At 50.4% G+C, this 16,710-nt stretch overlaps 1 protein-coding gene across 6 annotated transcripts in view; it reads left to right on the top strand.

The window, feature by feature from the left end:
- Sarm (sterile alpha and armadillo motif) overlaps positions 1-16,710 on the top strand; it is a 172,285-nt gene that overhangs the window by 117,112 nt on the left and 38,463 nt on the right. Inside the window, exon 1 of one of the 6 annotated variants that reach the window (XM_077653741.1) lies at positions 8,244-9,251. The exons of the other annotated variants lie outside the window; for them this stretch is intronic. Within the exon in view, the coding sequence (XP_077509867.1) occupies positions 9,204-9,251 (48 nt within the window). The 5' untranslated portion in view covers positions 8,244-9,203. Of the gene's footprint in view, positions 1-8,243; positions 9,252-16,710 lie in introns of those variants that run through there. 6 annotated transcript variants of the gene reach the window in all.

Consider the following 16,710-nt stretch of genomic DNA (forward strand, 5'->3'; position numbering starts at 1 on the left):
CAAAACATCGCTGAATAACATTGAAAGATGATAATCTAAAAAATAAAAAGGAAACAAGGCAGCAGAACAACGATGACATATAACAAAGCGAACAATTACGGATACAAAAAATGTATCATGGCAGGGGGAAGGGGAGCGGGGGAATGCAAGAATGTGATAAAGGCTCATTGTTTTTCGAACGTTCTCGAAACACTCGGCATGTGACTGGAACACTCGAAGTGGCATGCTGCGTTCCATCGCGCTCCTGGAGCTAAACTGTCTTTGGACGGAAACATTTTCTGTCACTGCACAAGCTAGTGGACGTTGTTATTTGCAAGCGCCGCGTTACTTTTTACCCTTTTTACTGAACGTGAAGCCTGGCACAATGCAATCAGTGTCCTTTTTTTTTTTTAGCGTGCAAAAAAAATCTATAAGGTTATGAAAAAAGGAATTAAATTTTGCGCTCTGGGAGGGGGGGGGGGGGAGGACAACTGAACCGCGCCATGTCAACACAGGAAAACCAACGAGGGAAATCAGTCCACCGGACCGCTGCCCAATTTATCCAGCGGCTGTGCCACTGCTGATCAGAGATGGGCATTTGGCCTCAAAAATCTGGACCTCACCTCAACCTCAAAAAGAATTTGCCGAGTTCACTCAACCTCAACCTCATCACTTGAGGTTGAGGTCTCCTTAGACGCCCTCAACTCTCTTTTCCAGAGGCCACTGCTGACCTCGGGTCAAAACAACTGGCCTAGAGTGGGCAGCGTGAACCGCTCTCTCTACCAAGAGCACCATGGCTCTCTGCTGAAATTTCCCCGCAGCGAAATCTTTTTCCGAGCCCCCCCCCCCCCCCCCCCCACCCCCCCCCCCCCAACCCACCCCGGAGGAAAAAAAACGCCTAAATACTCATACGCCTCAACAGAATACTGGGTACCATTTCGTCAATCAGTCTGAGACAAGCTACTTTAAGTCAATCACTTGTTTTCCTTCAAAACTGAACTAATCAATGTTACGCCAGCATCCTCGACGTTTTTTACCCACGAGCACCGCGCGAGCATTCTGAAAAGCCGTTTAAGGTGAACGATGGGTCTGCAAAATAGTTAAAGGAAAGATAACGTGCAGTGCCTGGTCGTCTGCAAGGCAGGCCGCCAACCTAACTGATCCCATACGAGAAAAGGAAAAAAAAAAAAAAGAGAATGATTAGAAACATACAAACAAAAATCGCACACTAAAAACAGAAGCGAACAACAGTGTGCCCCATTAAACGTCATATTAGAAGGTCTGACACACCGACTTAGCAGCGCAGCTCGAGCATGCAATCAGTTCAATTCCCACATCTTCATTTAAAAAAAAAAAGAAAAAGAATCAGCTACATCACCATTCATTCATTATAGTTTTGCATTTTTTCGCCGCTGCAGCGTTCGCCTCGTGTTGTGGTGTTTCGGCATAATAAGCGAATTTCCGGAAGGAACAAGGAACCGGAGACCAGAAGAGAGGTTATTCGGAAGGATAAAACGTGAAATTATATTTCCATCTGCTTGCATTACGGGACGGGAATATACAGAATTAGTGAGAGATTCGAAAGGGGAAGTCACCGGTCAAAAGCTTCGACGGTGTTATACAGGTTTTTCTAGCTTCGTGCTTTTTTAATCAAATCAGCAGGTGTCCTGGTTAGGAACCACCTGAATCACATTCTCTCACCTGTGCCGACAACTCCAGTTTGTGTTGTCAGCTTGTAATGTACAGCAGGATACAGCAGGATCCCCTTTATTCGACTGCAAGGCAAGAGCCATGACGTCAGCGCCGGCAACGAGCATGAACACGAAGCAGTCTTGCTCGGGGCCATCCGCGCTGCGACGAATTTATAGCATGCTTGTTGTATTGAGCTTATTTGTTTGCTGCATCAAACAAGGCTACCGCGGGTCAGCGTGAGTTACGTGCTTTGTGCGCTCCCGGGAGTTTGAGCCGACTGGCAGGCAGCCGGGTGCTACGCCAGCGGGGTAAGGGGGAGGGAGAGTGGCGTGCTGTGACAGTAACACCTCTTCCGGGAAGACCAAAGGGGTGCGTCTTCCTGTAGGCTCGGATTGAGCGGACATTACGGCGCAGTAGCGGAAGCTAAGAGGGAACTGTGGCATCCGGTTGTCCCAACAGCGGAAGCCGAACTCCAAGCATCCTTGCATGAACTCTGCGGTGGTGCGCTGCAACTCCGCTTCGGAAGCGGAACTCGTCGGAGTAAGGCGTGGCAACTGCAAAAAGTCTCGACCTTAAAATTTTGACCTCACTGAATGACGACCTTACTCAACCTCAAACTCACGCCAGAGGTTGAGGTCTAATTTGCTAACCTCACTCACAAAATTTCGAGCAGTCGCAGACCTCACCTCAACTTCACCTCACGATGTGAGGTTGAGGTCATTTTGAGGTTGAGGTCGACCTCATGAGGTTGCCCACCTCAGCGGCTAATATCTCATTCATGCGTGGTTATATCAGAGAGTTGGTAGCGAAATGCAAGGCGCCCGTGTACTGTGTGATGTCAGTGCATGTTAATACCCCGAAGCCCTCCAGTATAAAGCCAGTGACTTTACCCCACTGCGGTGCCTTTTTCTCTCTCAGTTCTTCTCTCACTGCATCCTTCCACCCTTCCCTCACAGCGCACTTGAGGTGTCCACCGAGAAATGAGACAGTTACTGCGTCTTTCAGCGAGACGTCCGCGAAGGCCATGGGTGGAAGGCTGTTCCATGCGCATGCGTAAGCCTCGTGTTACCATGCGACTGGGAATGCGCCCGTGCTTCTTCATGCCTGGGTGTGCTGTATCGCCGCCGACTCGCAACTCTGCAGTCGCCGCATGTCGGATTACGGGGCCATCGCTTTGTTCCTCACCGCTGCCGCCTCAGCCGCGGAGACATCGAGGCTGGACAGCGACGAGCGGAATGCAAAAATAAAAAAATAAACGGCAGACCTGACATCGGGGACGACGCCGTGGCTCGTCGTTATCACCGTTGCGCAGTGGGAGACGGGACATGACAGTAGCACTGGATTCGTTCGACCTACTCCACCTGATCCCCGGACCCGTCCTCTGCGAGTCAGACCGCGCCATCCTGCGAACCGAGCAATACTTTAGCGCCTGAAGACGAGTATTCAGTAGGTCACAAGGAAGACGCGACGATCGCCGAATTCTCTGCTGATTGTGAGAGTAGTTTGGTCTTTGGGGAAAGGAAATGGCGCAGTATCTGTCTCACATATCGGCGGATATTTGAACCGCGCCGCAAGGGAAGGAATAAAGGAGGGAGTGAAAGAAGAAAGGAAGAAAGAGGTGCCGTATTGGAGGGCTCCGGAATAATTTCGACCGCTGGGGATCTTTAACGTGCACTGACGTCGCACAGCATACGAGCGCCTTTGCGTTTCGCCTCCATCGAAGCGCGGCCGCCGCGGTCGGGAGAGAGAAACTATTGGCGCCAAAAATTGGTCGATTCAACGGGACCCGGGTGTCTTCATGTTGAAGTTCCGAGTTTTCCAGGGGTGGTGTTCTTATTCCAGGGCCCCATTGAGTCTTGCTACCTCATACACATGCTGGACCAGTCCTTTTTGGACCGCCAGCACGCTGCTGGTGAGCAGGCTCTCCCACTGTTCCGCACTGGGCTCTTTTAGTTTATGGAATGAATAATTGTTTTTACACTCCCATGTAATATGGCATAAAGTGGGGGTGGCTCCACACCACTTGCATAAGCCGCCTCAAAAACAGGGGAGAACATCATCATGGCACTGGACATCAAGGGCGCGTTCGATAGAAGGATGAAATTAAATTGGTTGTTGGGGAAAAGAAATGGCGCAGTCTCTGTCTCACATATCTCGGCGGACACCTTAACCGCGCTGAAGGGAAGGTATAAAAAAGGGAGTGAAAGAAGAAAGGAAGAAAGATGTGCCGTAGTGGAGGGCTCCGGAATAATTTCGACCGCTGGGGATCTTTAACGTGCACTGACAACGCACAGCATACGGGCGCCTTTGCGTTTCGCCTCCATCGAAGCGCGGCCGCCGCGGTCGGGTTCGAATCCGGGTACTCCGGATAAGTAGCCGAGCGCCCTAACCACTGAGCCACCGCGGCGAGTTGCTAAGGCTCTGTTCACGTCACTTCAACATTCGAGGACAACGCAGAGTCCTGCGGACGCGCTCCTGATTATATGAACCCTAGGTTTTAGCGTTTCTTTTAGCGTTCCTCTAGTTTTCATGCTAATTGCTTAAGATAGTTTATGCAATGTTGCTTGGCTATAAATGGCACTGATCGAAAGATTTGATCAAAACGTTATATATATTTTTTAAATGTGTCGGTGTTCCATGACACTGATGATAATGATATTTCGTTTTCACGGAGATATTGACCGTGATTTTGACAAGTTGTTCGCAGCAGCGCGGCTCGAAACCTGCGCACTTGCCTGTGTCTTGAGAGGCAGCGTAAATGGAAGTAAAACTTTTCGTGTTCTTTAGTCCGCGTTTATGTTTGTGATAGCTTTGTTTTGCTTCGAACGGATGAACGTTTACACATTGTTGAGCTTAATTTATGCGACTCATCAGTGTGAATATCCTCTGTGTACCGAAACATCTTCAGAGCGACATCTCTCAGCGCCCATATAGTATGCCTGCAAAATAGGCCGAAACGAAAAAAAAAACGGGTTTCTCTTTTGCTTTCGACAACAAGCTGCATTATGCTTATCCGTAGAGGTTAAGGTGTGAGACTTCCCAGCTTTATCTCATCGTTTGTGAACAAATATCACATATCGATTATTTTCTCTGCGAACCAATATTGAGCTCGTTTTTCGCTTACATGAAACAATTGGAAGAAGGGAAGAATATTGGGGATATGTCGCAACGGGACTGCGGCAAGTAATACAGGCACCAGGTTCATGTGCTCCCTGAGTATCTTGCGTGTGCTTGCAGCAAGCTATACAAGACTCGTGATTACGTAGTTTACTGTGATGCCTGGCTTCACATACATATTTTGCCTTTTTCACATGTAAACAGTCACCTCTATATTCGCGATGCCTGTCCACACTGCGGCCGACTGTTATCAGCGCCGCACACAACAGCCCGCCGCACGCTGAACGGAGATTATGAAATCATGCAGCCGCAGACAGTAGCGCAGGCAATTAAATTTGCTTTAAACTTTTCCAAGTCCCAACACATAAACGATGCTTCCCGGGAAAAAAGAAGCATCTGTCGCCTTTTCACTTCTTCGCCGAAACCACGACCTTTACTTTTTATTTCTTTTTTGACGGGCTCGAAATAAAGTTCTCTCTCTCTCTCTCTCTCTCTCTCTCTCTCTCTCTCTCTCTCCGCACGGCCGCTTTGTATGCGCATTTGGCATTTTTGCTCGCAAGCTTGCTGTGTTAAGACTTTTTGCGTGCACACGTCAGTTTTCTCATCACATGTGTCCTCCGGGGCTTGGCACTCCTTGAATTCGTTACTAAACTCAAATTAATAACCTCCGTTAATGACAGCCGTTAATCACCTCAAATGTCATTACTTTTTCAAATTGTCACCATCTCTAAAGAAGCGCATGTCGCGTGCATACTCAGTCGCCGAGTCATGGGTATGACGAGTGCAGCTCTCAAAGTATCTGAATAGTTTGAAACCGAAGCATCGACTTGGAGTGGTTGTCGGCGGGCATTTTCCAAGCGTTCGGCGTTGCATGGGCGCTGTTGGCGATGCGGGTTCGGAGTCGCGCTCTGACGAACCAAAGGTCAGGACGACGCCCGGTTCCACCGCCAGGACAGGACTGTCGACGAGTGAAATGATTTGGGTGATGGGAGGAAGATTACGAGTGGGTTTATCTACATTTTTACAAGCGTAAAGATCAAAAAGTGGGGTTCTCTTTGACTGCACGGCGTTCGGGCGTTCGTGGGAGCGGCATCTCAGAGCTATATAGGCGATAGTCGGTCTGCTGGCGCGTCCTGGTTGACGCAATCAAGCCCACGCCTGCCTGCCGTGCTACATAGGCTGTGAGGCCTGATAACAAGCAACGTCCTGTGGGCTGCACCTGAGCGATACATGTCCAGCATTCTTGGACAAAAGTTTTGAATATTGTAAGGTATTGTTATGTAAATATTGAAGGCAGTGGTCCATTCATCTGATGCGGAGCAACATCTTTGTTTTAGTTTTCCCATCGCTCGCATCGAGCAGCAAGGATTGCTGTAGAAAACCAAAGGACAACGTTTATTACGATCGCAATAACGTTAATAGCAAAAAGTTAAAGCTTACTGACGGGAAATACGTGGGTCTATTGATTGGTATAGTAAAATCTTGCAATATTTGAAAAAATATTGCGTTCATAAACTCTTTCTCTTTCAAAAATTATTTAGTCCAGAATTGCTGGGCATGACTGCAAGGGAATTCTTTAAGAAAATCCCTAATCGAAATTTATACTTTCACGCGTGCTTCTTTCTTTTCAGTCACCGTGACTGAAAAACCACCTACGTCTCTGCAGAGGTCGTCTCCAAACCACGCAGTTGAAAATCAGCTTCGGCAGGATTGACGTTGCCACGACTTCAGCGCCATGGCTCCACGATGCACCACTTTTGTAACGTCATGAAGCGATGTTCTATAGCACCGCTATTCGCTGTTGTGCATACTTTCTATGCACTGATATTTCTCCTCCGACATGTCCCCTGCCCGACGGACTCTCAAGGTTTCGGCAGGGGCGAGCCAAGTCCAGCCGTGTCGCTGTCTTGCGCATTGAGTTCCGACTCCCAAGAAGCCCTCTGAAGATCGGCCCGAATAGGGAGGGCCGTGAGCGCGGTTCACACGGTAGGTCCCTTTCGCGCGGAGAAGCTGTAGGCCCCGAGATAAAGAGGCGTTTGCGTCACCGGCATGCGCAGCGGACGGCCCTGGCTCAACACGCGCGGCGCCGAGATAACGTTGCATCACTTCTCCCCGGCGCCTTCTCCAGAGTCGCCGTCGACGCTGAGCACCAAGGTCGCTGTCCGGGAGGCCCGCTGACGCATCACAGCCGGCGGGACACTGAACTGTCTGTTTTGTCCGTCACTTGTACCGCCTAACGTCGGCGTGCTTTCATTGAGGAGCGTGGATGCTGTTGCACCGGCTACTCTCTCATAAATGCTTTGCCCAGGGCCTGAAGCACAGTCTTGATCACATTTAGCCTGAATGCGGGAGCGCCTGGCTTCGCGTACTATGTCCGTTCTGACAGGGCTGCGAATAACAAGCGTATATTCTCAGTGCGTCATGCTAAGTATGTCCAAGGCATGCAGCGCCAACCGGTGAGGCTCACTGGTTATGGCTTTGCGCCTTTGTGCTCAAGTTCCAGTGTTAAGTGCCGAGAGCCGCGAAACTTTTGGTCGAAACTTGCCTTTCCCATCTTCGCTAACCAGTGCTCGGGGAATTAACCGCGTTTGGCATCATACAATTGTTACAACTCGCAGGAAGTCTGGCACAGAATGATATATAGGGACATTGTCGTACTGACCTTGATTAATTGATGGTGCGCATTTATTAAAATGCTTGCTGCTTTCTGCGCACCAGAATGCCACAACATCCGCTGCCATCGCATTTTATATTCATCACGCGCAGGCAACGAATTCAGCGTGTCGCGCTCGATGTGCACGCGACATACAATTTGCATCGCCCTGGCACCATAATTGTTTTTTGGTGGAAAGGAAATGGCGCAGTATCTGTCTCATATATCGTTGGACACCTGAACCGCGCCCTAAGGGGAGGGATAAAGGAGGGAGTGAAAGAAGAGAGGAACAAATAGGTCCGTAGTGGAGGGCTCCGGAATAATTTCGACCACCTGGGGATCTTTAACGTTCACTGACATCGCACAGCACACGGGCGCCTTAGCGTTTTTTCCTCCATAAAAACGCAGCCGCCGCGGTCGGGTTCGAACCCGGGAACTCCGGATTAGTAGTCGAGCGCCCTAACCACTGAGCCACCGCGGCTTTCGCGGAATTCAGCATCGCCTGTCGAAACTCGGTGATCGACAGCATCGAGACACCGGTGGGCCGCCGAGGTATACAGACGCTGCATCGCCTCGCGCTTCCGAGCGTGGAAACGCGCCGAAAGCAAGCGCCAGGAAGAAAGAAGGGCGCCCGTCGCGAGAACGTGAACGAACGGCTCGAAGAGAAGGGGGAGGGAGCCCTTGGTGGCTGCGCCGTTACTTCGCGCAAAGAAGAAAAAAGAGCCATCCAGCTGCCAAGGGCCGTGGCGCCGCGTCGGCCGGCTGGGCGGCCTTTTAAAGCAACGCCGACACTTTCCGCCGTCGGCGCTAGCGACGTCCGCCGTTGCCGCCGTTCGCTGCCTGCACGCGTCACGCGCGGAGCGGAGTCGTCAGCCGGGTCGGCGGCAGAACCGCAGCCTCGCTCGTCAGGTGCAGACGCCGCGCCGCTTTCCATGTGCGCCGGCTGGGACCCCCTCCTCCACTTCATCATCGGCGCACTCTCGCTTACCGCCGATCCCGGGCATCCGCGTCAGTGGCGGCGACCACCACTCGCGAGCAGCGCGTGCTTCGGAAGGCAGTGCGGGATCCCGATTGACTCGATTCGTGCGGCGTGTTCGCTTGGCGATTGCTGTCGCCTCTTCGATGAGGAGGAAAGGGAACGCTGTTCGTCGATCGCCTCTTCTTCCGTCGCCCGCCGGGATCAGCGTCGTTGTCGTCAGCGCTTTTGTGCAGCGGCAGCGTCGGATCGAGTGACCCTTTGTGGTGTCCGGTGCCTTCTTGTTCCAGTGACGACACCACGTGACTTTCGGTTGCTACCGCCCGGTCTGGCCGCGCACGTGATTGTACTCTTTAACCTGTCTGCAAGGTTTCTTGGGTTTCGTGACGCATTCTAGCCTTTCTTTCGTATATATATATATTTTTTCTCCTCTGTAAATTGAAGTGCGCCGGCTCGGATTTTGGACGAGCGTGTTTGCTTGCATTGTTTCCTTCTTAGTGCGCGTCTTTTGTGGCGATTCATTCTCCGCTGCTGTGCAGCAACCGCCGGTCGGCAACGCGACCGACACAGGAGAGCCAAGCCGCTTTGGTGCAGTTCGTTGACTGTCTGGCGCTCTTAGCGTCCTTCCGGCGTGCACCTTGTTGGCAGGGAAGTTTTAGCGGAAGTGCTACCCGGCCGGGAGAGGTGCTGACTGTAGCAGTGACAGTGGACGCTTCCGGTTTCTTTTAACTCTCCGGGAAAGAATTGTCGCGAGTGCAGTGCGCGGACTGTCGAGCCACAGGCAAGATGGTGTTCGTTCTGAGCTCAGGCCGGCGCTTCAGCAACAAGTGGATGGTGAGTGGATACTGATGCTCGTCGCTTTTCTCGAATTTCAACTTTTCATTGCAAATTATTCCGGAGCCCTCCACTACGGCACCTCCTTCTTCCTTTCTTCTTTCACTCCCTCCCTTAACCCTTCCCTTACGGCGCGGTTCAGGTGTCCAACGATATATGAGACAGATACTGCGCCATTTCCTTTCCCCAAAAACCAATTATTAATTATTAGCATTGCCGCCGCGGTGGCTCAACAGTTATGGTGCTCGGCTGCTGATCCGAAATAGGCTAGAGACCTGTGCGCTGTGCGATGTCAGTGCGCGTTAAAGAACGCCGGGTGGTCGAGATTATCCGGAGCCTCAAACTACGGCGTTCCTAAGTCGCTCTGGCACTACGTTAAACCCCATAAACAAAACCATCAGCGTGTTTGCCTTTTTTTTTTCTATGCATCGCTACGACGTGTATTGCGCAGGTTCTTCTTGTGGAATCAAACCGCCTTCGACAGATGTTTTTATGTAAGCTGTGAAAGGGGGAGATATATCACTACCAAACAAAAAGAAAATCACCTAATTTGGCCCGCCGCGGTGGCTCAGTGGTTAGGGCGCTCGACTACTGATCCGGAGTTCCCGGGTTCGAACCCGACCGCGGCGGCTGCGTTTTTATGGAGGAAAAACGCTAAGGCGCCCGTGTGCTGTGCGATGTCAGCGCACGTTAAAGATCCCCAGGTGGTCGAAATTATTCCGGAGCCCTCCACTACGGCACCTCTCTCTTCCTTTCTTCTTTCACTCCCTCCTTTACCCTTCCCTTACGGCGTGGTTCATGTGTCCAACGATATATGAGACAGATACTGCGCCATTTCCTTTCCCCCCAAAACCAATTATTATTATTAATTTGGCCTCGGAGGCTCGGAACTACGCGCGCTGAAAGGAACTATACATTGCACTTTACTCCAGAAGAAAAATGCTGCATGAACGAGAAAAATGACGTAATACAATCGGTGGATGCTAGTGCAACCACGACTGGTTCCACAATGGGCTCCTTATTAGTAGTACGATACGGGCCTATTAATATGTTTTTTTTTCTACAAATTATTAGTACTGTACGCTGCCATTACTTCCAAAGAGATCTGGGGTTTCAACTTTTTGCACTGCGCGCTTAACGGCAGGCTTTAACATCGTCACACCCAGAGCAGTGACAGGCGACAACACTGGATGACTAACACAAACTCTAAAATGTTTTCAGTTCATGTTTCGCGTGCTCGTCATCAACTCCTCACTCGTCATCATATTCGTGACAGCTTCACGGCCTCCATTCAGCACAGGACAGTCTTCCTCTATTTGTTGCTGGTGATGTGTTTTTTTTTTTTTGCCGCTAGAGCAGCTTTGGTTGAAGAGCACCATGTCACAAGGTGTTTTTGGTCTGCTCTGCACATAAAGCGGAATCAAAGGCCCATTTTCCAAAAATATCCCCTCAGGAAAAGCCGAGCATAGGCGAACTCAAGTACCATGTGCAAGCCGGTGGGTACCTGGCTGGAGTGGGGATCGAACCCCGCACCTCCCGAATAGGATGCTCAAACCGTCACAACGTGTTTTTGGTGTGCACATAAAGCGGGGTAAAAGGCCCATTTTCCAAAAATATCGCCTCAGAAAAAGCCGAGCACTAGGCCAGGGGAACTCTTGTACCATGTGCAAACCGGTGGGTACCTGGCTGGAGTGGGGATCGAACCCCGCACCTCCCGAATACGATGCTCAAACCATTCGGCCACCGCTTCGATATTCCGTTTTTTGTTAAGCCACACTTGTCTACATACATTTCTGCATGTCGAGCAGCGCGCGCGGTCTTTGTCGCAACCTGCGCGTGCTCTATAGATAGAAAACGAGGAACTGATGGTCGTGACTGGGGAGAGACGGTTAGAAGAGAGAGAGAGGGGGGGGGGGGGAATGCTTGCCTCTGTTTCGACACGATACGACGAGGTCGCACGCCGCTTTTGTTTGTTCGTGGTAGGGTGACAAAGCAAGTGCACTCGCGCCGTTTACATCAACCCGACACTGTTCGCGCCATTTCGACACATTGCGCGCACCGCGCAACCACGGAAGGGGAGGGGAGGGAACACGGGATCGCGCGAAACACACGCACCGTCTCGCTTGAGAGGGGACGGACTTCCTGCCCGCTCCTGGCGACGCGGGCGGGTGTTCGCCCTGACCCGTGTCACACACGCTTTTACCTTGCGAGGGCGCGTTATTATATCTCGCCGAAAGCGCAGTGTCCCGGTGCTGTCCACTTCGATCCGGTTGGTGCCAGTTTGCTTTCGCTTGCCCCAACCTCCACGCGCGCCTGCAGTCGTCCGGAATAGAGAAGGTGTATAGTGTATATGCACAGGTAAAAATTAAAAAAAAATGAAAGAGAGAGCGAATGTATTTCGTTGCGGAGCCTGTTTTTTTTTTTCGGTCTTAAAGCTACGCCCTTCTCACAGCTAATAATAATAATAATTGGTTTTTGGGGAAAGGAAAATGGCGCAGTATCTGTCTCGTATATCGTTGGACACCTGAACCGCGCCGTAAGGGAAGGGATAAGGGAGGGAGTGAAAGAAGAAAGGAAGAAGGAGATGCCGTAGTGGAGGGCTCCGGAATAATTTCGACCACCTGGAGATCTTTAACGTGCACTGACATCGCACAGCTCACGAACGCCTTAGCGTTTTTCCTCCATAAAAACGCAGCCGCCGCGGTCGGGTTCGAACCCGGGAACTCCGGATCAGTAGTCGAGCGCCCTAACCACTGAGCCACCGCGGCGGGTACCTTCTCACAGCTGCGTAGCTGAATTTGCGCGGTCGAGATTTGTAGGTCTTCACCATCCTTATCCCAAACTTGGACTGCCGCTGCCCCTGCGGTGTAGGGGGCGGGAGTTCCGGAACACAGAATGGGAGAGGGGGAAAATGATCACATTAGGAGCATTTTGCAAGGTATACAACCGCGGTGCCTGCATACACATTTCCTGCTAAATGCGTTGTCATGATTGCCTCATCTTCAAATTGTGAGTCTGTGGAAAATGGTGATTTACTGACCCCTTGTTTTATTTTCTGCTACCTTTCCTTTATTTACAATGTCGCTACAGCCCTGCTCCTGAAGTGCAACTTAAACGACTGCAATAAAGAGACGGGTAACAAAGAACTAAAAAATAGAGTTCGGTCCTCAAATACGTGATTGGCTTTACCTCTATCCTCCTTCCAGCGTCTCTTCTACTTCATGACGGAACACATAAATTTAAGGAAGTTCGCAAGGGTTTCATCAATGAGTATGTTGCATGCTGCAGGCTGTTTCACTTCGAATAAGTAAAGGACGTCATACATTTCAGTTAATCCCTCCTCCTTTCTATAGGCTTCGTTGTAACCTTTAAAGGGACCTAGACAAACTGAAATTGTCCTGCATGTAAAGGTTACTACGTTCTAATGACACAGAGCGTATACTTTCGCGGGAAACGGTTATGGTAAAAAAAAAAGAACGGCGAGAAAAATTAAATACAGGTATCGCCACCACCGGCTGTTTTCGTAAGCAAACTGCAGTGACGTCGAGACAGTTTTCCTGTGCGGATCACTGAGGCTAGGCTGTATCCCCCATTCACCTTCAACTGTGATCACGAAGTCTCTTTCGCTTCTTATTCCACGAATTTGAATCTTGAGGCGGGAAAAATTTGTAAATAAATTCAATTTTCTCAGAAATGAACGCGTCGTTTGCTACCTACCAAAGTTATAGCAAGAAAGAGCCACAGACTGTATTTTTTCTAACAAAATTTTGATGGAGTTGTGTTCAGTGCTAAGGATACTAACGTTTTTCATGAACATGGATTCTTCCAGGAGCGTTATTAAAGAAGCACTGAACACGTAATAAACGCATGCACTTACAGTCCCAGCCATAATATTACGGAGCACGCTTCGATTATCCAAACTCTCGCCACACCTTACCTTAAGAAAATTAGGAGGTATTTCTTACACAGCTTAGCGCACGTCACTGGTGCGTTAGCGTATGAACAGAAGACACACTCATATCTCCTCTACAGAACACGTGAGAAAAATTTCAAACCCCGAAGCATGCTCCGTAATATTTTGGCCGAACCTGTACACTACACGGGACAGCTTTTCTGTTACGACTGTTCCGAGCGGCGCTGAATGAGTACTTCTGAGAACCGCAGTACACTCGTGTACCTAAATATAGAAACGGCAACGGATCGAAGGAATACTGCGTCGATATTTTTTACCTTATATAAAGCAACACAGTGACGGAAGCTGCCCAGCCGCGCTTTTTGACGCATGCGCGTATAGTAACAAGTACCGCTTAAAGCTGCCTCATCCTACGGCGTACTATCAAACATTTGGGCGGCGTAAGAAAAGTGAAAGATAATGTGTTTCGGTTAAGAAGCCGCGGGAAGTGATAACGAAAATGAGGATAGCGCCGCTGTTGCCGCGGTCACAGCGTAGTTGTGAAATAATCAGGGTGTTTCCCAGTTTCAGCGCAGTTATGAAATAATCAGCGTATTTCCTCGTTTCAGTATCGGAGCCCTCTCAGACCCGCCGCGGTGGCTCAGTGTATAGGGTAGGGTCCTCGGCGACTGATCAGGAGTTCCCGGATTCGAACCCGACCGCGGCGGCCGCGTTTCGATGGAGGCGAAACGCAAAGGCGCCCGTGTGCTGTGCGATGTCAGTGCACTTTAAAGATCCCCAGGTGGTCGAAACTATTCCGGAGCCCTCCACTACGGCACCTCTTTCTCCTTTCACTCCCTCCTTTATCCCTTCCCTTACGGCGCGGTTCAGGTGTCCAACGATATATGAGACAGATACTGCGCCATTTCATTTCCCCCAAAACCAATTTTCAATTTCCTTCTCCCCCCCCCCCCCCCCCCCCCCCGCCCCGTATCGCATGGCTCATACGTTTTACTGTTAATGCGAAAATACATTAAGATCGCATATTATCGCCCCTTGAGAAAAAAAAAACTTGCAATTTGATGCTTACGCTGAGTTGTTAAACTCCCTTTAACAGTTGATCTGAAGATGGTTCTCACTCAGATCAGACATAATACATTTGTAGGCATGTTGCTTGAAAGTTACGTGTAAAGTGGCATTTTATTAGTTGAACAGCACAATGCTCGCTGCATGCGGTTTGCGTTTTTTTTTGTGTGTGTGTTCGAATGTGTCAAACGTTGCACATCACTACGTGCACGACCACTGTTTTGCAATAAGGAGTATTGATACTCTAGCTTTCCGGCGCTTCCATAACACTGGAAGCGCTGCAATGTTGCTTCACACGATTCCGCAACTTCTCCTGGAAAAGTTCTTGTTTTTTTCCAAAAGGTCACCTGTGATATAGCAACAGAGAGACAGCGGAAGGGAAATTTCTGAAGAATGCACGTGGCACTCTGCTGATGACGTCACCGCAGTTCAAGAAGTTGCGAGCGACGGAGCCGCGTGAACATGCAATGAAGCGCGGCACCAAAAACGCAGTGCACGTGTCCGCGGTAACGGTGAACTGGCGCTGTTCCTCGAACACGCGTGTTCCTCGCTCGGTCTATCTTGGGCCGCCAAATAGCGGGGATCCAGGGGACGCCCACTGCCAGCTCTAGCCCGTACTTGCAGCAAGGACAGTTGGATGCCTGCCTAATGGCCTTCCTCTATACTACACCTGGCGGCGTTAATCATTGCTCGCAAATCCCTAGACGCGTTGCATCACCGCGGTCGCTGAATCAGCGTCGCAACCTTGGTGCGGCAGTGTTGATACGGAAGAGAGGAGGGATGAGGGGGTGTTGAGTTGTTGCAAAGGGGAGTCCTTACTTCGAGTTTATGTTTATCTTGGGATCGTTTCTGTTAAGACTGCGATATGCTTTTTTTGCTTGGCGAGGCGCAAAATAGAAGCCTGCATGGTTCAACGCCGCGTGGAAGGCGCGCCGAGTTCCTTCTCAACGTCGTTACCGTTTGTCGAAGCAATAGCTGTTTTTTTTTTAATTTTTAGCGATATCTATCCAGAAGGCTCTTCCCCGGGGTCAAGCCGTAAACATAGTGTTTTAGCGTACTTAATAATAATAATAATAATAATAATTGTTTTTTTGGGGAAATGAAATGGCGCAGTATCTGTCTCATATATCTTTGGACACCTGAACCGCGCCGTCAAGGAAGGGATAAAGGAGGGAGTGAAAGAAGAAAGGAAGAAGAGGTGCCGTAGTGGAGGGCTCCGGAATAATTTCGACCACCTGGGGATCTTTAACGTGCACTGACATCGCACAGCACACGGGCGCCTTAGCGTTTTTCCTCCATAAAAACGCAGCCGCCGCGGTCGGGTTCGAACCCGGGAACACCGGATCAGTAGTCGAGCGCCCTAACCACTGAGCCACCGCGGCGGGTTTAGCATACTTACCGTATGCGGTATATGGCTGTAGGCAGCCCTATACTATTAATATAAGCTAAAACTCTCTAGTGCTGTGCTCTAACCGAAGGCTCCCGCGTTCACATACTGTCTAGTCAAACATCCATGCCAGATGGAAAGGGAGGGGTTGAGGGGTTCAGGGGCATGGCCGTTGGGGTGTAGTAAAGCTGCCGCTATGTGCTCTTCTGCGGTGAATTTCATGCTGTAGTCTTCCTCTTTTCTTCTTTTACGTGCAGCCTTCGCGTCATTATCGCACCTCATTATGAATATGAAGGTTTTACCTCCCCCCCCCCCCCCCCCCCCCCCATGATTGACACCTGAGCAGCGAAATCAAAGCGGGAGGCCGTCAGCATGCGAGGGTCGACTCGAGGCGGTCTATATAGAGCACAGCACAGTATTAGGTCTGCAGGAGAAGTTTAGGGTGGCTTTTATGCGTTACGAATGTCCCCATTGCCGACAGGCCCGGTCCGAACTCCGTTCAACGCGAAACGCTTTTAGACGTCCGCTGTTTTCGAAGAGCAGGGTAGGAAAGCGAAAGCCTCAACAAATTGCCGCACAGAGCAACGACAGACACAGGAAAAGGGAAAATAAGCTGCGACAGGCTCGCGCTAAGTGAAGTGTCCGCGCTGACAAGTTAGCTTGTCGCCCGCACTTAGCAGCCGAAGTGTTTTCCGATTGCCTCTCGTTTCGGGCGTAGTTTCTGGCTGAGCCACACTTACCTGTGTGTCACTCACTCTTGCCTTGACAGCTTCTGTGCGCTCGCTATAGCTCTAACCGCCACCGTTACAGTGTCACTGCCGCTAAGGAAGTCGCAGTCCGCAGGTGCAGCGTTGGTCGTCCGGTGCGGCGACTCGATGGTTGTTTTTTGAGCGACTTCGACTGTTTACAAAGCAAACACCGGTGGATTTGAGCCGAAGACAGGACCTTTCGCCAGCGTGTCACGGTGCCGGATGCACCCTGTCTCGTGAATTAGCAACAGCGGGGTGGAAACGTCTGCCCGAGTGTGTTGTTAGGGTTACTCGCAAAAGCCTCTCTATGCCCTAGCACTTTGGTTCGAAGAGTCGTTTTGTTTT

Source organism: Amblyomma americanum, chromosome 2, assembly GCF_052857255.1.
Source record: "Amblyomma americanum isolate KBUSLIRL-KWMA chromosome 2, ASM5285725v1, whole genome shotgun sequence".
Taxonomy (NCBI): domain Eukaryota; kingdom Metazoa; phylum Arthropoda; class Arachnida; order Ixodida; family Ixodidae; genus Amblyomma; species Amblyomma americanum.